Source organism: Cryptotermes secundus, unplaced genomic scaffold (genome assembly GCF_002891405.2).
Source record: "Cryptotermes secundus unplaced genomic scaffold, Csec_1.0 scaffold358, whole genome shotgun sequence".
Classification (NCBI taxonomy): domain Eukaryota; kingdom Metazoa; phylum Arthropoda; class Insecta; order Blattodea; family Kalotermitidae; genus Cryptotermes; species Cryptotermes secundus.
Genome location: NW_019721523.1, coordinates 1,727,524 through 1,749,713, shown reverse-complemented (window position 1 = coordinate 1,749,713; position 22,190 = coordinate 1,727,524). Strand labels below are relative to the sequence as shown.

General features: G+C 38.0%; 1 protein-coding gene across 7 annotated transcripts in view; it reads right to left on the bottom strand.

Moving 5' to 3' along the window:
- Positions 1-22,190, bottom strand: part of LOC111875480 (TP53-binding protein 1) — a 41,033-nt gene that overhangs the window by 7,362 nt on the left and 11,481 nt on the right. For 4 of the 7 annotated variants that reach the window (XM_023871771.2, XM_023871768.2, XM_023871767.2 and 1 more), the window contains 10 exons: positions 20,019-20,102; positions 16,403-16,501; positions 11,942-12,060; positions 10,298-10,398; positions 8,872-9,537; positions 7,030-7,252; positions 5,035-5,201; positions 3,249-3,372; positions 1,627-1,751; positions 804-917 (listed from right to left, as the gene is read on the bottom strand). In XM_023871771.2, the coding sequence (XP_023727539.1) occupies positions 804-917; positions 1,627-1,751; positions 3,249-3,372; positions 5,035-5,201; positions 7,030-7,252; positions 8,872-9,537; positions 10,298-10,398; positions 11,942-12,060; positions 16,403-16,501; positions 20,019-20,102 (1,822 nt within the window). Of the gene's footprint in view, positions 1-803; positions 918-1,626; positions 1,763-3,248; positions 3,373-5,034; positions 5,202-7,029; positions 7,253-8,871; positions 9,538-10,297; positions 10,399-11,941; positions 12,061-16,402; positions 16,502-20,018; positions 20,103-22,190 lie in introns of those variants that run through there. The other 3 variants (XR_002844734.2, XR_002844735.2, XM_023871772.2) reach the window with 3 other exon arrangements.

Genomic DNA, 22,190 nt, shown 5'->3' with positions numbered 1-22,190 from the left:
GATCCAGAATTTCTTAAAAGAATTGTGACTGGCGATGAGTCTTGGTGCTACGGGTAGCAAAATTTCACGCACACTCTTTGTTCCTTCTGGTCGGCCATCTCACTAATCGCCAAAGGGTTGAAACAGGAACGCACACAACAGAGCACCACAGACAAACCACTTAACTCAGACTGACGCAAGCTCACTAACGGTCGCGGGAGACCCCCAGCCAACACCACCTACCAGCACAACTCGTAACTACAAAGCATGCGCACGCAACAGGTCGGTTCCGGTTATTTTTGGGTCCCCCTTCGTACATTACAGTCTTCTCAGACAATCAGCTGTGTCAACGCGGTGTTGGTGTTTGACATCTCCGAAGTGTCAAAATAAACTCCTTGATTGCCTGAGAAGACTTAATTATAGTAATAACTGGTGACTGTGTATATGGTACTAAATGTTTTCCGGATATCCGTCCTTTCAATCATTAAGGTCTTTGGATTAGTTCTGGTGTTAAAGCATCTTATTGCTAGAAGCCATTTTTCCTAAAAAGCACCTAATTCCCCCCTCAAAAAAGGTTAAATTTCAGCACATACATGAAAGAATAAGTGAATCCTCCCCAACCCACTAACAACAACAAAACAGTCACAGTAGCCAATCTCCTGGCTGAGGAATAAACCAAAGACTCCTAATATGATGGCAGAATGCTGACAACTATGAAAAACACTTCATACAATGACAGTAGTAGCTGATGTATCTCTTACACCCAAGACTATTTCACAACATGGTATGTTAAAAGAGCGTGGAAACAAATGCGAGACAATTACCTTCTGAATCATCCCTACTTGTATACTTATGTTTCACATCGCTGCTTGATAACAGAAACAATTTTCCAGCAAAAATTTTGCTGCCCTCAGGAGGTATAGGACCTATCAAAGTACCTGAAATGAGAACTGAACAATGTCAATAACATCCTTACCAAAAACAGAAAGCTGCCTAAAGAAATGCAAATAGAAATAATGACATAATAGATTTTTTTAATATTTATTGGCATCCTTGCAAGGAATAGGATACGTAAATACCTTTAACTTTTAGGATTTATACCTACTGATAAAAATGAAAGACAACAATCTTTCAGCATTTTCAGTTAAAAGAAATGGGGTGTCTTGAATTCAACTACAAAAGTATACAAATGATTTATACACTTTAAGCTTTTAGAAGGTTGTCCTTTAGGAGGTATTATATGCCAACATTTGTGCAATATTACACCGTCAGTGTAGAAAGGAAGAGACGGAAATAAGTTTCAAATTGAGGAGCCATGAGATACAAGTCTGTCCAAAGTGCCACCAAAAGCAGTATGAGACAAAGAGACATATTTCAAGATCAGAAGCCATGCATAAACTCAAGTTTACATGAAAGTATGAGTGAGGTTATAAAATGAAAGCACTATTCACCAAGAAGATACATTATAGTACAGGATACGTGGCTCTTTAATTATGTAATGGTGAAACTGAGTCTACTTGGTACTGCGGCCACTACTGGCCTACGGTACCAGCCCCAGATGACAGAAGATAGTGATTGTGGATATTTTCTGTCAATCTCATAAAGTGGTACACTACACACAGATCACTATGGTGCCTTGATGCTTACACCAGTTCTTCCTAGGAGTCCTCCTACCCTGGCCTTTGACTTTCCGTAATTTGATTTCACGGCTCATGCTCTCTCGTTCCACACCATCAACATCCTCCATTGTAGAGCCAGTGTCACTTTCAGTCCTGTAAAATTACTAATTTTTCTGTACAACTGTCCAAACAATTCATGGTTCCATGTATTTTGTTCATTCAACCAACCACACAAATGACAAATATTCAGTTAAATGATGGGCCTTTGCAGTAACCTTGGTTGAAACTGTGGAAGGGTACTGGAACAGAAATTACTGGGAACGGGCCGTCTATTTTCACATTAGTTTGCATACTACTGTAATATTTAATAAACCAAACTCATCTGCGCAAATAAAAAATTATCTTTCCCATCAACATTTTTCACTGTGATGAGAATCATTTCATATCCAAAACTCTGGTATAAGATAATGGAAAGGTAAAGTAAACTTATCTCTGTGCTCAATCAATTAAGCACTACACCATAAAGATCTATGGGGGAGTACAAGTATAGATCCATGCATTCTTGACCTCAGCACTAGAGGTAAGCGGTCAGTTTCATGACCCAGCTGCTTTATCTCCAGAAAAAGAGCCCCTGGTACCTATTTGATAGGAAGCTGTGTGGGCCCCAGAGCTGGTTTGGATGCTACAGAGAAGAGAAAATCTGTTTCCCATACCAGGATTCAAACCCAAATTCCTCAGCCATCCAGCCTGCAGCCCATCATTACACCAAATGAACCATCCAAAGTCGTGATATAGTAAAATAAATATGGCAATAACACTTAAAACTTCATACATTACCTTTGCAGTAAGAAGAGCACTGTCCTCTGGGATATAACATCATGTCATCGGCTGAAAGTCAGCTGATGTTTTGGAGGAACACATGGCCTCCATCTTCTGGGTAGAACAATAACCTGCTCAAGAAACCTGCATGAAGCGAGGTGGCAAGCAGATCTCAACCTTAAAAATGGAGGCAATATGTTCTTCCAAATTGTTGACTGACTTTCAACATACTATATGGCATTTTGCCCCTTCATAACTACTACTGTGAGAACCTCAAATCCTGCTTATACAGTAAATTTATCCCATGTTATTTTAATATCTGAATAACAAAATTAACAGTCCATAATGTGTATATATTAACCATCTTTTAGTGCATACAATTTCACTTGTCACTTCACACTACATGTTTTGGCATCATTCTGCCATCCTCAGGTGTATTAATTATGTTAAACCACTGCACTGCCTGAAATCAAGTGTCCATTTATAAAATGATATAAAATGTGTGTTTGTCGTTGTTCAATAATAAAATTTATATATTAAAACTTGTTAAGATCTATCATCTTACATGTCATATATCAAACTTGTGTGTAATGCCATTCAACCACTATGGGAGTTGTCATTCTTATGTTTTAATTATGTATATACTGTGTCTTATGATGTGTCTTTCTTACGTGGCTGCGCGCCACTTGTGGATGGCAGAATGATGCCGAAACATGTAGTGTGAAGTGACAAGTGAAACTGTATGCACTAAAAGATGGTTAATATATACACATTATGGATACAAATCAGTGCAACAGGATGCTAAAATACAACACTGGAAGGTGTACTTACAGTGAAGGGCTAGATACCTTCCTCCTAGCTGCAGTCTTTGATTCACCAGATATACCAGGTGAGTCAAATTTATTCTTCATCTCCCTGATGCCAATTCTGCTTCGTTTCCCTTCTAAAACATTGTCTAAAGAGTAAATAAGAAACTGAATTCAGAGGTTTGTCTAACACAAATACAATATGATTCCTGCAGAAATGGAGGAAAAATAAGCATAATTCACTAATATGGTCCATGACACAAAACTAATAATAGACATGTAAAATTAATGTAAAATTAGAAAAAGCATGTGTGTGTGAAAGAGTATGGGTGAGGATGGGGGGCTACAGCTATCCAGCAAGGAAAAGGAGCTCATTTCTGAGACTGAGCATCTCTGAAACATATGACATCGGCAAGAACTGGCACAGGATGACTGTGTTATGGTGGATGTAAATATCTGTTATATTACATAAAAGAGATTAAGTGGCCATGCTTGGGGGCAATAAGCTGTCTGGTCATAATTTTCCATCACACATACATTCATGGCAGAATTTCTAGAGTTGGTATGAGTGTTATTATATTCCTGAATATATGAAAAGTATGAAGATTATAAAATGTTTCCCAAGTAGTTTCAGTTAAGTTGAGACACTTAATTTGAACACAATTTATTCCAAATGTAATGCCATTTTCTGTCTATTCAAAACTTTTGACAAAAGTCTGAAACTTCTTTATTCCTAATCTCAGTTCTCCGTAATTTTTGGTAGGTACTGGAGAAATGCCGAATCATCCATGAGAAAGAAGCTGCCACTATAAGCAACTAAAACCAAACTCTTTACAAACATCTGTACTTTTCAACTGAATATCTTCATGCAAATACCTGTAACCTATTTAGTTACACTCATACAACTGCTCCAGGATTGAGACCAGAGCAAGAATATCTTGAAAAAGAGAGTTTTTTTTTACTGTTTTTAGCATGCATATTTTCTTTTGTNTTTTGCATTTCATGACAAAATACTCACAGTTGATTTTCATTTGTAAAACTTGCCCTTTTGTATATATGTAGAAAATTTTATTGTCTTTCAGGTTCTTTTTAGTTCATATTCCGATGTTGCATAGAACGGAAAATATGCATTTTTTTCTGAAAGTTTGCAATGTTAAAGACTTAGGGCCATTTAAATTCCGGCCGTAGGGAGCTGCAGGCAATTTAAAAGCCCGTACGTTAAAGGTTAAGGCATGTATTCACTGGCTGTAGGTTGTGCTATTTCTGTCATTAGGTGGATATGCCAACACAGTCTCTTTGTTGGCAGCTGTTGTCATTTTCATGAAAGTCATTATTTAGAACAACTTCTTGAACCCTACTGTGATATGTCTTTGATCATCAACATGATGTAAACAGACCTACCAGGTGAGCCACTGTTCTTGTATGAGCCTGCAACCTAGTAACAAAGGCTCTAATAAAAGAGCACCGGGCATCCCAACAAGAACAATCTTATGGACTCTGAAACTCTTATGAATATTTATAAACTGTTATGCTCATTCATAAACCATGGGAATCAGCACCAAACAAATCCACTTGAAACCACACCCAGTGCATAGTCACCATCATGTGACACTATACTATATCAATACCGGATAATGATTGGACTGAATATGGAACACTCACAGTACAGTAAAAAGAATAAAAGTGTCACATACAAATTATTCATATTTCGCAAATGTGTATCATGGTTTGCTACATAATGTGAATAAAATTTCTCACCACCAATGCCATAATTTGGTCAGAATCACTGCAATAAACAAAGTTATTCTCACCTAAACTGACATCTGCCTTATGATGAGGGCTTTTTGTAGGTACTGGTATAGACACACTCTCTCTCAGAATCTTGGCTTGGTCTTCAGTCATAAACAATGACGATCGAGGCACAGCTACAAAATTGCCATCATCCAGCTCCACAGAATACATAATATCAGTAGGTTTTCTGAAAATTAAGAACAGTAAATGCATACTTCATGCACTAGAATGAGAAGCAAGATGATAATGTCAAGTAATTTTCGATTCATGACCTCCATGCGGTAAGTCCTCACTTAACACTGTTTCATTATTACAATAATACTATATCAAGGACCCATACATTGCCATGTTAACTCATTAGTATGTCACTCTTCAGCCAAAGACAACCTCAATAGAAAAAGTAACTCTAAGCGCACAGGAATGACATGGAGAGTCTTTAGCAGTACTACGAACACTGCAAAGAAAAGAAGCAAACCAAGCAATTAACATTAATAATTGAAGATTTAAGAAACTTCCTTTAAAAACAATGCTGCCTTTTAGTTTTATAAAGAAATTAGTAATTTCTTGGACACTTTCTTCTTGAACATACAAACTGCATATGGTATGCCATATCATTTATGAGGAAACTTAGCTTTCTCACAGAGTTTCCAAATAAAGGGCCTTGTTCTTTCTCTTTCCTTTATAATCCTTTCTGATATCCTTGCTGCTTCTTCGAACATCTCTCAGATTTGCTGTCATTCATTAGAGAATTCTTCCACTGTCACTTCAGTGAGATATGAGGTTTTTGTGACAGTGTCTTCATTTTTCTTTTTGCTTCTATCTGCATAACTTCATAAAGAGCCTTAACAATTTCATGATTCTGACCATTAACATACTTCAGACTAAACTGGCAGCATGTTAAATAATAACAATCACATTGGACCAAATGTGAACTGTTTTTTGACAAACTCAACAAGAAGACACAGTACTGGCAGTGTCATACAAGATGGCAAGTGGAAAGTCAGACAAGCCACATCATCTTTTCAACCACTGGCAGCTCTGCTAGCTGAAAGCAAACAAAATCTCAGTGGCAAACTGCTGCAACTAGTATATGATCATGTCTGTGAGTCTGCCACCTCATTAGTAACTTCTGAACCATCTGGTAGACTTTAACAAAACATGGTATGCTAAACAAACCATCAGAAGACTCACCACCTTTATTCTTTCTAGTTTAATGGCAGCCTAGTTGCTGAATAAACTTCTGATGTGGATGTAACACAAGAGACACTATTATACAGTCCTGGAATTTTGGGTAGCGATGGATCTTTGAAAAAATGCAACTTGTGTTGCAGAAATTGCTTGTTTCATAAAAACCAGGCCAAAACATGAACCTCCTAAAATCTATACTTATGTTATTTTAGGGTGGGTGGAGTCCAACTGGGTCCACTGATTGGACTATTGTAGCCTGCCCCGGGTGATTATGATGATGGATAATTTGGTGGAATGAAGATTGGCAGGGGAAACTGAAGTACTCAAAGAAAACCCACCCCAGTGCCACTTTGTCCACCACAAATCCCACTTGACAAGAACCGGGATCGAACCCGGGCTGCCACCGTGGGAAGCCAGCGACTAACTGCTTGAGCTATGGTGCGGCCTTACTTACAGGTATGTTATTTGCTGCTGAAACTAATAAACCATTTGAGACAGATCATAAATATACCTACAAATTCTACACAAAACTTTTAATATGTCAAAAAATGAGGTTATGAGGTGAATTTAATGTAGTCAAAATCTGTGGTAGAGCAATTTATGTGCATATAAGCCTCGATTAATTGCATGTTCATAAATTTGTTTCTGGTGATCTTATGATAGTGTTATTATAACCCCTCTCCCCCTTTACTGCATGTTTTTCATCCAGATTCTGCAACTGCGATAAGCCGTGTACATAACAGATGTAATGAATATGATAAACTTCTATTATTATCAAGTTTACCCTTTCTGAAAGACTGTGTATAAAGTAAGAATATGGTACTTACTTTTGAACAGTTACAATAACACCAGACATATAATCTTCATCTTCTACTAAAGCATACACTAATTGTCCTTTGGACAATCTGTCCACAACGATAATAAAATCTTCCACTAATGACTTGACTTTTCCATCATCAAACAACACCACCCATCGCCCATCCTTGCTTTTCTCTTTTAGTCTGCCAGAATAATATTTTTTGTCTGTCCATCTTGCAAACACAGGAGCACCTGCAAAAAAGTGTTATATGTCATAAAACTGAATGTTTAATGTTTAATGGAATTATTACATAAATCATGGTATATAATGGCCATGCTTCTGTCTCAGCAAATTGAGCAACAGAACTGAAATTGCTCACATCATCCCTTGAATGACTGAAAACATTACTGCTGTACCAGGAGAAATGTAATCATGATCTACAACAAAAAAATGGATGTTAACCAATCTAAGAGGTGTACTGGGCCACAAATGGCAGATCTGTGGCAAAACTTGGGAGTAAAATGTGAAGTGTGAACTGGAGAAACAATATAAAATTCTGGTTTATCAGAATAATTAGTGGTACTACTGACAATGGGTGGTGGAGGTGAATCTGGATCCACAAACTGATCTGGTGAAAATGGATAGGACTTCAGTGCAAATAAAAAATACTACAAGATTTCTGGAACAGCACAAAAATAAATAAAAAAAGAGATGAATATTCTTGGAGTCAAATCTGACCAGATGAAGCAAACACTGGACAATGCAATAAATGACCACAAGCAGATCCAACAGGTAATAAGGAACTTGAAGCAGAAACAATATATCACTGAATGATATGGCAGCACAAGAGCGCTGGAAAAGTAGGAGTGACATTCTTGGTGAAGACTACACCCACAGTGGCAGGCAGTGTGGCTCAAGTTATAACCAAACAATATAATCTAAGAAAATGGGTTGCCAGGAGTCAGGGAGCTCAGAGAGATTTAAAGGGCCCAAGGTTCCAGAAGGAGAGTGCAAATTTTAAGCATGAAAGGGGAATGTGGGGGACTAACATAAAAGTAAGTAAGTAAAGCTATCCCTGTAACAGGCCGTGGCCCATAGGGTTGTGAGACGCTGAGGGTCCCTCACTGTCTAGACAATTGGCTCAAAGATGGCGGTAAGGTTGTCAGCCTTACACGCCGGCCACTTTACTCCCCAGGAAAATTATTTAATTAATTCCTGGTACTCATTTCTGTTAAAGGCCGAGTGGACCCCAGGGTCATAGTGCGGCCGGAAGGATTAGATCAATTGAAAAGCGAAGAACTTGTGTGAGAAATGCAAGCAAGGAGGGAAATAAAATTCTTAACTGTGAACATATCTGAATTAACTCAATTCTGAAAACTTTAAGGACACAAATTACTCATGTGTAGAAATCTGCTAGCACAATTTACAATATAAATTTTGTGGATATTATAATTATAATCAAGATTCTAAAATAGTAGGAAACAATATGATACAGAAATAATGAAATATACAAGTTTCATAATTTGTACTCCTCATTGTATATTGTTAGGATGACCGAACTATAGTGGTTGGGATAAGCTGAACATATAACATGCATAGGGAGAAATGAAATGCATACAAAATTTCAGATGGAAATCTTCCAAGGAAGGTATGACTTGGGACATGGACGACATTAAAATAGAAGTGACATAAATTGGATGTAAAATTAGCGACTGAATTCAATTGGCTCAGGAGAGGATACAGTGGCAGATGCTCGTGAACACGGTCATGAACCATCGGGTTCTATAAAAGGTTGAGAATTTCTTGAACTACTGGGTGACTATCAGCCAATTACATTTCATATGTTTCAATGAACAAACATTTAACATACCAGGCCTCAAGTGACTGGCTTCTAATACTGTAGATAAAACCTCTGGAGTTCCAGGAATGGTCATTGTGACAGTATCAGAACTTTCCTTCAGTCCTGACTTTGGAATCTGAGTTGTCACATCTTCTACAGAAGAGGTGACTGGCGTCTTGTTCCTTGCAGGTGTCCGTCGTCCTCTCCTGCTCTCAACATCCTGCTTCGAAAATGACCGTGATAAGGAGCATTTCTTTATTGTGGATCTTTGTCTCCCCTTTAATGGTTTTACTGTAGTCTTTGGCGTCTCCTTCAAGACATTTGCTGGAACTGGTACTGCATCATTACATGCAGGACTGGCACTGACTGCATCATCAGTTTCCCTAACTACAGAGAGATCCTTCATTTGGCTACAAACAGGCTCATCACCTGGCTTTTGAAGATCAGATTTTCTTCCACTATCACCTGTGTCAGCTCTGGCACTTCCTCCCTGACCTCTCTCAGAACTCTCTGGGTGGGAACTGATGAAAACTTTTTCTACAATGTCCATACCCTCTATAACAGGGCTGTGAATACCAGGCAAATTTCCACTAGGGCCCTCTTCACTTCGAAATGATCGATCCCTAGACATCTTTGGACCAGGGTGATTTGGCATTATGAATGGTCCTCCATCTGTGGCATACTTGTGTCTTGTGACTAAAACAAATATAGAAGAACTTAAATAATATTCAGTGGAATATAAAACTGATAATTTACACAATAAATGTTAGAGAAATCTTTTGTAATAAACAATGACATTGGTGGATGAGTAGCTAATATGATGTAGGATTCAATTACTGAAGAAGTAATGCTAAAATACTTGAATTAGGATTAAAATCATACAAAGTAACTGGAAGAAGATAAATACAGTAATTTTTGTTACCATTTATTCATGAATGGAAACAGTGACAATTTTAACACAAGGCAAATACACAAAAACCAGTGAGTTTGGCTATCATTTTTATTTGAAACTTTCTATGATAATTTGTTTCATACAGTGGCCACATTCTGAGTTTCAACACTAGACTTGGATTACAACTAAGTTTTATTTCGCTTAAGTTAAATAACACGTTCTTACGTATAAAACAGATTTACAGTAATACAGTGACATCACTTTGTAAGAAACTCCAGAGCACTTAAAAAAGTTAAAAGTAATAATGTTCCTAAAATAAAACTAAATGAAAATTTGAATAAACCTCCACTGTCAATTACAACTTGTTGCTTAAAACTAGGTTTTACAAAAATCTAATACACTTTCTTGAACATTCATGTCTCCACAAATAATGAATTACCTCACCATGGAAATGTAGCATATAACAATTTTAAAACATGATGTTCAATACAGGATTCGCCAAGAAGACAGGGGCTTGAGGTAAATGCCACCAGACGGTATAAAGAAAAGGACGTATATATTTACCTCCTTGGGCAACAGAACTGCCTCCCGATGATGTTGAGCTACTGGATACCATTGAAATTACTGACATCCGATTTGGTGGTAATGGAAACAGAGCAGGACCACTAAACACACAGAAATTCACTATAATTACATCATATCAACCCTGTATGAACATCCTAGTGAAATTCTGAGTTACAAGAAATCTGACAACATGACTCACAGCTGCAGGCCAAACTAGATTCTTTTTTGACAAAAGACTACTTGGAGGCATAGGAAAGCTGAAAATATGACTACATACATGAAAATGTAATGTTGAAGCATTTCATATTCCACAATCAAAAGCAAAAATTCTACAAATGCAAATTATATATACTCTTCCCTAAGGCTGTGCTCTCATAATCAGGACATGCGCCATATATGTAATTAATTTTCTATAACACCTAAAATCTCTGCCAGAATAAATGTGCCATATTTACATATGTGTAAGTAACCATTACACATACATCACAGATATTTTACAGTAAAACATTTTAATTTCTCATAAAATGTAAAATGTTACATTTTTGTCAACATACAAACTACCTTGCTCTTCAAATCACACATACTTTAATCAGCATGGTTAATGAATCATGTGCTTATGTCACCAATTTTTTTTTTAAATTAGTCTCCCCCACTTTCCATGGAAGCCCCTTCCCCTAAGGATGGAAACAGACCCAGAATCTGAAAGGTTTTCTTTTGTGTTTTCAGAATACCAGACCATGGACAAAGTCCAAAAAAATTCAGTAATCATATGTGGTATTACTTGGTTTATTTCCCATAATTCTCAATTTTCTTCAGTGGTTATATGAAACATAAACAATCCACACACACACCACTCTCTCTCTCTCTCTGCCATAGTCAATAAGTTCGTGGACTGGCCACAAAGTGTCATCGCAGTGCACTACAGCAGATAGGTGGAGGCACAATATCATGACCTGTCAGTTCATCTCTCATCACAGCAAGAGGCAGTTGTGTGTAAACAGTGTAAGCAGAACTACGACCTCTACTGTGAACTGCAGTTAAATGCAAGTGGTGAAAATCGAAAACACAGCAGTTTGAACAACGGGCAAACATCAAGTTCTGCCAAAAACTAGGCAAATCGCCTAGTGAAACATTTGGCATAGGAAGAATTGGCTGTTGTCACATGACAATGTCCCTGTACATCATTCTGTTCTTGTCCAAGAGGAACTGGCAAGGCAACAGGTCACCGTTTTGTCACACCCTCTGTACTCACCTGATCTCGCACCATGTGATTTCTTTCTTTTTCACCGCTTGAAAGCAAAGCTACGTGGTAGTAGATTTCGTCGTCTGAGGAGATCGTCAATGCCATGAGAGACGCCGTATGGGAATTTCCTGCCAATATGTTTCAGCAACTATGTAACTATGTAACTATTTTGAGGACCAATGTTGATATGTGTAAGTGCACGTGAACACCTTGTAATGTGATGCGATAAAACCAATCCACAAACTTAATGACTCTACCATGTATATAACCAAGGTGAAATTTACCTGTATTTGACCACAGACTGAATCTGAGTATCTCAGTAAACATTTTGAAGCACGAATAAATTTATAAAATCAATCTGAATTGTCAGGCACCATGCATATATTACACAATTATCAGACCTGATTGTACTACTTGGAGAAGTGGTCTTGGAAGATACATCAGCCAAACCACCAGAGGAAGAATAATCAGAGAGTCTTCTAGTAGTAAAATGAGCATATTCTTCTGTAATATCTTCACACTAAAATAAACATATGTTAAATATTAAAACAGTTACTACATTGCTACCAAGAAACAACATATGCTATAATTACTTACATAATTTCTCCCTCTCTATAATTGAGATCATTGTACAAATAAACAGTTTAAAAGCATCAGAATTATTACTGCAAAAAGTGCTGCCAAAACTAAAAGATTAGAGAAGACATACACAGACAAACAACAATTTCCTTACTATAAGAGCTAAATTTTTATAATACAAATTTAAATTCCTTCCACAATATTACTCGTACAACATTCTGATTCACATGCTACTAGCACATCCAAACAAACTATATGTTTGCAGCTATGCAATATTCTAAAGTCTGAAGAGACAATTAAAAACCAACTAGATGCACATAAAGGTACATTCATCTTGTTTACATCCACCATCCCCTTCAGACATGATATTACTTTCACAGTAAACTAACAGGGTTTATAAGGTTTTATTTTCCCTCATATGATGAAAGAGAGTCAGTAAATAAGTCACAAATGGATATAAAACATATAACATGTGATATTCAAAACTGAAAAAAACATTCATTTCCCAACATATCTCCACCAACATCAATACACTTATCTTACTGCTTCACCAGTGTGTCAAAACCCGCAGCATAGAACTTTCTGACTGTCTCAGCCACTTCCACACCTCTGTTTTAACCTCTTCATCTTCATCTTCTTCATTATCATCATCAGCAGCAGCAGGCACCAAGGTGGGTTTTAGCTGGCCAAACAGATGGAAGTCACTATGGGCCAAGTCCAGGTTCTATGGTGGATGCCCAAGAAGTTCCCACTGTAGTTCTTGATTCTCTCCTGAGTTGCTCACGCTGTATGGGGTCTGGCATGGTAATGATGAAGCAGTAGCCCCTTTGCCAGTTGGCATGGATGTTNCTGTTACGCTCACACAATATATGAGACAAAAACTCCGTCTTAAGTGCAACAATTTAATTGTAGTTCTTTCTTCTTTCCTTCCTCTACACTACATGTTTCGGCCTTAAATGGCCATCATCAGCTGTATATTCTTACGTAGCTGCTACACTGCTTGTAGTTTAAAATTTAAAACACCAGTCTTTCCAATTGTATGTATGTATAAAATCTTTGTTAACCTACACACGTCAATTTGATTTCCAAAATTGGCACCTTTTAAAACTTCAATTTCAAATTAAAATGTCTTTAAATTTAAATTTTAAATTTTTAAAATTTAGAAAAGAACAGAAAATTTAAAGACATTTTAATTTGAAATTGAAGTTTTAAAAAGTGCCAATTTTGAAAATCAAATTGACGTGTGTAGGTTAACAAAGATTTTATACATACATACAATTGGAAAGACTGGTGTTTTAAATTTTAAACTACAAGCAGTGTAGCAGCTACGTAAGAATATACAGCTGATGATGGCCATTTAAGGCCGAAACATGTAGTGTAGAGGAAGGAAAGAAGAAAGAACTACAATTAAATTGTTGCACTTAAGACGGAGTTTTTGTCTCATATATTGTGTGAGCGTAACAGGATGCTTAAATATAATATTGCATCCTGAAGCTTCAACAGATCATCACAGTACGATGCAGAATTTGCATTTTCACCACACTTCTAAAAAGAACTATCAGTAGTCCCTGAAAATCCAGAACATGGTAAGCACAACCTTCCTAGCTGATGGCATTCTTAAACTTTCTGGCTGAAGGTGAACTGGGATGTTTCCATTGCACTGAAGCAGGCTTTTATACAGACTGGTAGTGATGCACCCAAGATTTGTCCCTAGTAAGCATATCTTCTCCATCTGCATACCACAAGAAACATTAAAAGGGCAGACCCATTTGGTTCATTTTTTCTTGATCCTTCAGTTTCCTGGGCACCCCCTGTGCGCACACTTTCTGAAACTTCAAACAGTCATGCATTATGCTGTATGCTAAACCATGGGAACACCCTACTGCAGTTGCTACACTGCCTACGGTTAGCCTCCTGTTAGCTCCAATCAACTCTTCCATACACCGCAGTTGCTTCTATTGCAATCTCAACAGGGCAATCTGCCCGGGCATCACCTGCAATTTTCAAACATTCTTGAGATAATTTCTTGACCCAGTTGCAAACTGCTTTACATGTCAAACACTTCCCACTGAAAACTGGAAACATTTCCTTCTGAATATCCTTTGCATCGATCCTTTTGCACACAAAAATGCACAACAGAACTCTGCTCTTCAGTAGTAGGCACCTCAAGCAAGGTCGCCATTTTGACTACTGAAATCAGCCCCTGAACATGCACATCTGCTACTTAGAGTGTAATGAAGTTGGACTGTACTGCTACCTAGTGATACATATTCAAATCCTATTATGTCCCTTTCAGCTGTTTTACTTCCATTTGTGACCTATTTACTGACTCTCCCTTCTACTAGATTAAAATTAAAATCTGAAACTGTAGTGCATATATTTTGCAATGGCTTAATTATATAAGTAATTTTGAAGACTGGATTGTTGTGTAAGTCACTCGTAATTACAATAGAACAGTAAACAAATGTAGCAAAACTCAATTCATTAGCACTTTTCAAGATTGAGATATCTAAACTCCAATTAATGTCTTGCAGATACCTTAGTAAGCAAGCAATGTCATGTACTGTCATGTGCACAATCAAACACAAAATGTGTACGTACATGGTATGCAAATGATAAAGTGAGGAATACATTTATGTATAAATAAACATTAGATATCTGCTGGAATCGGCACTACAATTTCAATAACCAAAAGTGTCAGTCTAAGAATCACTATATTTGATTAAGTGCAAATAACCAATGCATTATTTAATGCGGTTTTCAATAACTCACGTTGTACAGGGTGTCTGAATGAAAGGTGTCCAAAATAAAATAATTATATCTCAGAAAGAATTTTATACACATTTATCACATTTATGGGTTATACTATTACAAAGGGAAACACAGTTTTTTCCTGAGCATATAACTTTCTCAATAAATATCAATGTGGGCTCCCTTGGTGGCACAAATATCCAGATGATTTCCTAACACAGTGGCAGAAATGTGACAGCAACCCATCTTATTGGAGGATAGTCTGATGTGGTAATTTGGGCACCGCATAAAGCTACAGCATGTCCAAATACAAGCGACCAGTTAGAGTCTGTCCGAAAAGAAAAACAGTCCACATGTGACATTTGGATTTTGACTGCTCCAAATCCTGCAGTTGTACCTGTTTAAAACTCCAATGACATGGAATGTCGCCTCTCCAAGAAGTACACTTGGCAGAGGAAAAATCAGGTGATGCTTCAATTCTTTCTAGCATGTCCACAGCGAAGTTTGTGCATGCTACTTGGCCACTTGCACTTTTAGTGCAAGAATCATTCAAATCTTGTTAAGCTCTCAGGTGGAAACTTTGTGTAGCACATCATGCACTGCTGAACATGGAATTTCTACACAACTGCAAGCTAGCAGCATGAACTGATTTGCATGGACTTTGCTGGATTGCCTCTCTAATATGACTGACATTTTCTTCAGGGGTCTGTTCCTTTCCAGGAAATTTTACACAAAACAGACTACCTGTAGTCCTCAGTTTGCTGTCCCAGAACTGAATGCCTTTCTGTGTAGGATGCTGACTCCATATTGCATTCTAGAAGAATGCTGGACAGCCATAAGAGATTGCAACTCTGCTAGTCACAACACCCACTGAACCTATTCTTGTGGCGTCTACATCACTACTGAGCTTGCCATACGTCACCAGCTGACAATGCACATAAGCCAGGCATTGGGGGGGGGGAAAAAAAAACTTTAAGAGTTTTCCTTTCCGATGACATAAACCAGACAGGTGTATGACAATTAGTTTCCGCGATATAAATTTTTTATTTTGGATACCTCTCATCTGGACACCCTGTACAGTGTTGAATGATGGAATTATTAGTGAATAATGAATTAGAAATTACATGAAAGGAAGTGGTTGTGACATGATATGAGGTACTATCCTGGCATTGTCTACAGGGGCTGAGAAAAATCATGAAACAAAATCAGCAAGGACACCTGTCTCCAACCTAAGATCTGAAACCAGGACCTCCCAAATGTGAAAAACACGCCAACCATGTGACTGTGAAAACAGGTTACAGTAAGATTTATACAAGTTCTGATTACAACATATTTTGTGTACCACAAAATAATCAGACAACTACAAAATGTTCAAGTTATGTTGCACAATTTTCCAACTTTTGATATTCATAGAATTTAGCCGGAAAGACAGGTCTGTCACTCGCAACAGTAATAAGGAGGCTGCATAATCTGTGAAATAATTTTCATGACACAAATGAAGTCATCAACCCAAAAAAAGCACAGTTACTCACCTGCTGAACTTTGTACACATCCTTGTCATTTTCCTTTACACATTTCAGTTTAACTTTCATGACAACCTCCCATTCCATTTCATTTCCTTGTAGAGAATCCTTAAAAAAAGAAACAAGAACAGTGAACACTTCTAATGTCATATTTCCTTGTTGATTATAAAATTTAAACAGTATTATTATTATTATTATTATTATTATTGGAGGGGGTGGGTTTCCCCATGCACCGCGACCAGTGGTCTATTGTACGTCCCCTGTGATATTCTACCAGTCTCTATACTCTACCAACACTGGTGCGTGCCATCAGTCCCGACTCAGCCAGCGAGTTCGGACTCTACTGGCTCTGCGGTATCTAGATGCTTCCCCCATCTACCAGAGGCATTAAGAGACTATTGCTGGGCGGGAAATGTCCTTATAATTTGGCTCAGAGGCCTCCTTGAGGCATGAGGTTCTTTTACGTGCCGTAAAGCTACGACACGGGACCCACGGCTTAAAGTCTCTCCCAGAGGACTTGTTCCCTGAATTTTTCCACCCTTAAAAATTCCATGACCTCCGCCGGGTTTGAACCCGTGTACCTTGAGTCATGAGGTGGGAACGTCACCCCTAGACTACGGAGGCCGCTAATTTAAACAGTAACTGACATTGTTGTACTGACTACAAGCCAATTATGTCACACATTAATCACTTTTATGCCAAACAGAAACACATGTCATGCTCAGGTACCCCAAATACAGAATCTTTCTCCTTCCCCATTTCCTTCCATCCTGTCTCACTACTGCTAGGGGACTACAAATGATAAAATGCACAACACAATTTATGTTATATCATTGCTAGGCAACTATATATATAATGAATAACTGGATCTGTTTGGTATTAATAAGCCTTAACACCATGCAGCATTACAATAATGAGTATCAGAAAAGATGTGTGATGCACACCACTTTATTTTCATAATCTAAATTTAGCAAAAAAAAAAGTTCAGGGATTTTCTTATTCTGAACACTAACTTTCACACGTCAGTTAACACATCAAATTACCCAGCTATCAGAGACAGAATATCAAAATGTGTACTCAATTTACACAGCCAACTCTGAGACACATACTGCAGAGTTCTAATTTATTTGTTACAGCTGAGAGCCAGGATATAGTATGTAATGTAGCCTTTATGGCTTCTTGAGTTTAAATGAGCTACTACATAAATAATTTCATTCCAAGGTCAGATCAACAATATGCACATGATTATGCTTACATTAAAAAGCATAAGCAAATAGTAACTCAATTCATGTAATTAAAAAAGCAAGCATATTGAGTAAGAGATGCTATACTATTTATGGAGTTTACTGAAGATGGATGTAGAAGATTCCGTATTCCGTATTAAGGGGGTGGGTTTCCCCATGCACTTAGACCGGTTACTGGTCCATTGTGCATCCCCCTTTAATTTCTACTGTCTCCATACCCTACCGGTACTGGTGCTTCCTATCAGTCCCTTTCTGCCAGCGAGGTTCCAACCTCTTACTTGCAGTGGTATCTAATAGTTAGTCCCTTTCTGTCAGCGAGTTCGTCCCTCCTCTGGCAGGGGTTCCTAGTCCCTTTCTGCCAGCAAGGTTTCTACCCTCTACTTGGCAGTGGTATCTAATACTTTAGTCCCATTCTGTTAGAGAGGTCCCCCTCCTCTGGCAGTGGTACCTGATACTTCCCCCATCTACCGGAGGAATTGGAAACTAGTTGGGCGGGGAACTTGACCTAATTTTGCTCAGAGGTCTCCTAGAGACATGAGGTTCTATTACGTGCCATAAATCTACGACACGGGACCCACGGCTTAAAGTCCCTCCCGGAGGACTTGTTCCCTGAATTTTTCCACCCTTAAAAATTCCACGACCTCCACCGGGTTTTTGAACCCGCGTACCTTGAGTCATGAGGTGGGAACGTTATGTAGAAGATTAATAAACACACACAATGCAGTTGCATTTTATGCAAGGATGCATTCCTGAAGACCTCACATAATTCTAGACAAATTTTTAAACTCATATGTGATCCTTGCTGAGTTTTTTGGGATTTGCATTATTTCAAACTTTGTGCACAGAGTGAGAATTTATTAATATTTCTTTATATTGCACTACTTCAAATTTGCATAAAATGATACATAACAAATTATTCTGTACATAATGTACGGCTTAGTTTTAGAGAATTCTGAAAGAACAGGTTTGTAAATAATATGGTCACTAATTGCATGGTGTATGAACAAAATTTTCACCATGAAGGACTCTCATTTCTGTCACAATGACAGAAATAAAAGAGATGCAACCTATTCAAAGCCCACGTGTGATACACAAAAGGTGAAGATGGGGTACAGTGCTTGCTGACTCAACTGCAAAATATTATTGATAAAACTGTAACAGAAGCAGATAATGCAATTTCAGAACAGCTTCCACAAGCCATCTTTGTAATTATACATCTTGGTACCTAGCTATGTTCATTTACTGCACCTAAAAAAATCAATGACAAAATTAATCAAACAGAGACATAACGAATTAATCTTGGTCTTGTATCTTGTTAATCCTTTGAAACCTAAGTCACGACATGCAGAGAACACAAAAATGTAAAACTGATTATTTTTACCTAATTTCCTTTCCAATGAGGTCAACTCTCTTGCAGGAATAATGTCCAAATAATCGCAAATACAGTAACATACAATCCTGCTGCTGACTAAGCTAATCAGGACTGGCTAATATTATGTTAACTGCATAGGACCCCTATAATCCAAAATAGCCAAATTCTTAATTCATGATGACTTTCTAATTTGGTTAATTAACTTTTAATGTTAATGTCCATCATTTCTATCTAAGGTCCAAATTGTGTATTAATGAAGTGTCATCTCATTAACACATTGCGGACCGGCTGTTTAAATATTTAAATCACCCTGGGGACCGGGGTTTTTAAGCCTAGCACCCTAACTTGTGCACTGTTCACTTTAAAAATTAATATAAAATCTCCTAATTAATTTTATGAAATCAAATTTTTTGAGAACACTTACCAGAGCTCCTACAAGTGCTTGCACGTGTGATGTCTCTGGAAACATTCCCCTTTGTGAAGAGGCATCATATCACAATATATTGGGGGCTCCTGTCACTTTCACTGAGGCTGGCCTCACTATCAGAAGATGAAGCAGTTGGCAAATGTGATAGCTCATCGGAGAACAAAGCTAATATTTCTTGTTCTCCGAGAGAACTCTTCGCCTGCAACTGCTTTCGTCTCTGATCCGTGTTGCACTGCTAACTTCCTGGTTCATACGTGGAAGCTTGGACTCTAACAAAGGCTTTTTTCTTTAGGGTGTGACAGGAAATGAGCGTGATCATGTTACTGGCTAAGCTAGCAAACATTCCCGAGGTCAACTACGCAGTAGTTATGATGCAACATGGCCACACAGCGAGATATAGTCAGTTGCAACATAACGTGTCAGAAAAGGGCCAATTGGCCCGCCTGGTCCGCAACGTTATAGGAACGTAGAGGGCCAATTGGCCCCTCCGGTCCTGAACGTGTTAAGCAACAGACTACGAAATGAATATACACACAAAAAGTAATACCTATAAACTAGTATTATGGGAGACATGTCATATACCTGTTCAATGCTACTTGCACTGGACTCTTTGACTGCTGTAACTGCATGGTCCATATGTGGTGTAGAATGTAGCCTTAAGATCCCCTGTTGAAAAAAAAAATCCACACATTCACCTAAATACCAGCTATCATGGAATGATTTAGAATAATAACCAATTGATACCTGAGAAGTTATTTTCATAAGTGGGATACACAGCATGTATAGGTGAAATGAGAAATGTCAAAAAAAATTTGAGAAAGACAACATGAAGGAGTGGCTATATGAAGGTACAGCTATCCCTGTAACAGGCCATGGATGCCCATAGTGTTCTGAGATGTCAAGGCTCTCACATTTCCTAAATAATCAGCTCACAGATGGTGTGGTTGTCAGCTTTATGTGCCTGCCACCCTTTACCCCAAGGAAGATTCCTGGTACTCATTTCTATTAGCGGCTCAATCAACCACAGGACCATAGTACAGCTGAAAGGATTAGGTCAATAGAAAAATCCAGTAACCTCATTGGGAATCGAAATCATGACCTTCCTGCTTGTAGCATAGTCCCTCAACCAGCTACGCTACTGCATGCCCCTTCCAAGTACACAACCAAACACAAAATAAAACTCCACTTTGTGCCCATTTCTTTTTTAAAAACAAATTTCACATTATGTTTGTATTCTGACACTGAACACAGTCAATTTTCTAGCCAAAGCCACAAGATAACCTGCCCCCAGTTAATTAGGAGTCTCCCTTTCTCTTTTTTTTTGAACTGTGGTCATTAATGACAAAATTCAATTAATGTGTTCATCCACCCTAAGATAATTTCTTCAATTACTGAGTTCCAGTCTCAATTTAGTTAAAAAATTAATGTGTGAAAAACCATCACATTTCATGAACAAACGCTTACACCACCTACTTACTATCTCTTATGAATGAGAATTGTACTAAAACTGCTGGGAGATGAGAGAATGACTCCTTGCATTCTCCATCTCAACTGCTCAATGAAGCTTGCATAGTCAACTTCTTAAGCAAGTTTGATAAAAGTATACACATTGCTTTTAGACTGACTAACCATAGTAGAGGCTGTGCTATAGCTCAAGTGGTTAGTCGCTGGCTTCCCACTGCTGCAGCCTGGATTTGATCCTGGGTCTCGTCAAGTGGGATTTGTGGTGGACAAAGTGGCGCTGGGGCGGGTTTCCTCCGAGTACTTCGGTTCCCCTGACAATCTTCATTCCACCAAATTCTCCATCATCATAATCACCTGGGGCACGTACAATAGGCCAATCAGTGGCCGCCGTGCTAAGTGGACCCAGGTGGACTCCGTACCCCAGTAGCGAATTAAAAAAAAAACATAGTTTGCCCAAACTACAGCACCTATATGCTGTCTTTATACTGTAAACAAGGGTGTGCATTTATTCTTTAAGTTTTAAACAAGATAATTGCAGAAAACTGAATTTACTAGAGACCAGAGTCTTACAGATCATAAATAAGACTGTAAGATCTTAAAAGCCACTGCCAAATGTCAAGCAGGAAATTAGTTGCCACCCAAAATTTTCAATCGCCATTGAGAACCACACATGTTTCAGCCTGTACCTCCATCTATATGGAATGTAAGGCAAAACAGCTTGTAATGATATATATGTATTCAGTTCTACTTTCACCAAATCCAAGGAACAGTTTTCCAAGACACAAAGATCTTCTCTATTGGTCCTAGAAGAGATTACAGTATGAAACTCTCTTTATTAAGTTATGGTAGTTAATCATGAAGACTAAAGTAACAACTGTGCTGTTATGACAAAACACATCACAAAAATAAATATCCCACACTACAATTCTGTAATAAATAAGATACATAGTTATTTGCCTTTGATTTAACAAGCAGTCCCTTCACTTCAGTACCATTCCATGGAAATATAGCGGGAGGATGGAGACAAAGCTTTATGATTTGTTCATGCTCATGGAAGACGAAAAAAGTCTCCCAGCAGCCACTAGGCAGAAGAGTATGTGGAGTCAAAAGCCAGGCTAGGCAAGCCCCACCCCCAAACCCAGTTCTTAATTTTCAAGCTTGTTTTGAGGAGCTGTCTTATAAGGTGAATCATCTCAAATTTGGATTAATACAGTATTCATTCAACTTTACTTACAAAGAAAGGCCTATTTTAATACACAGATAACAGTGTTGCATTGGATATTTCCTAAT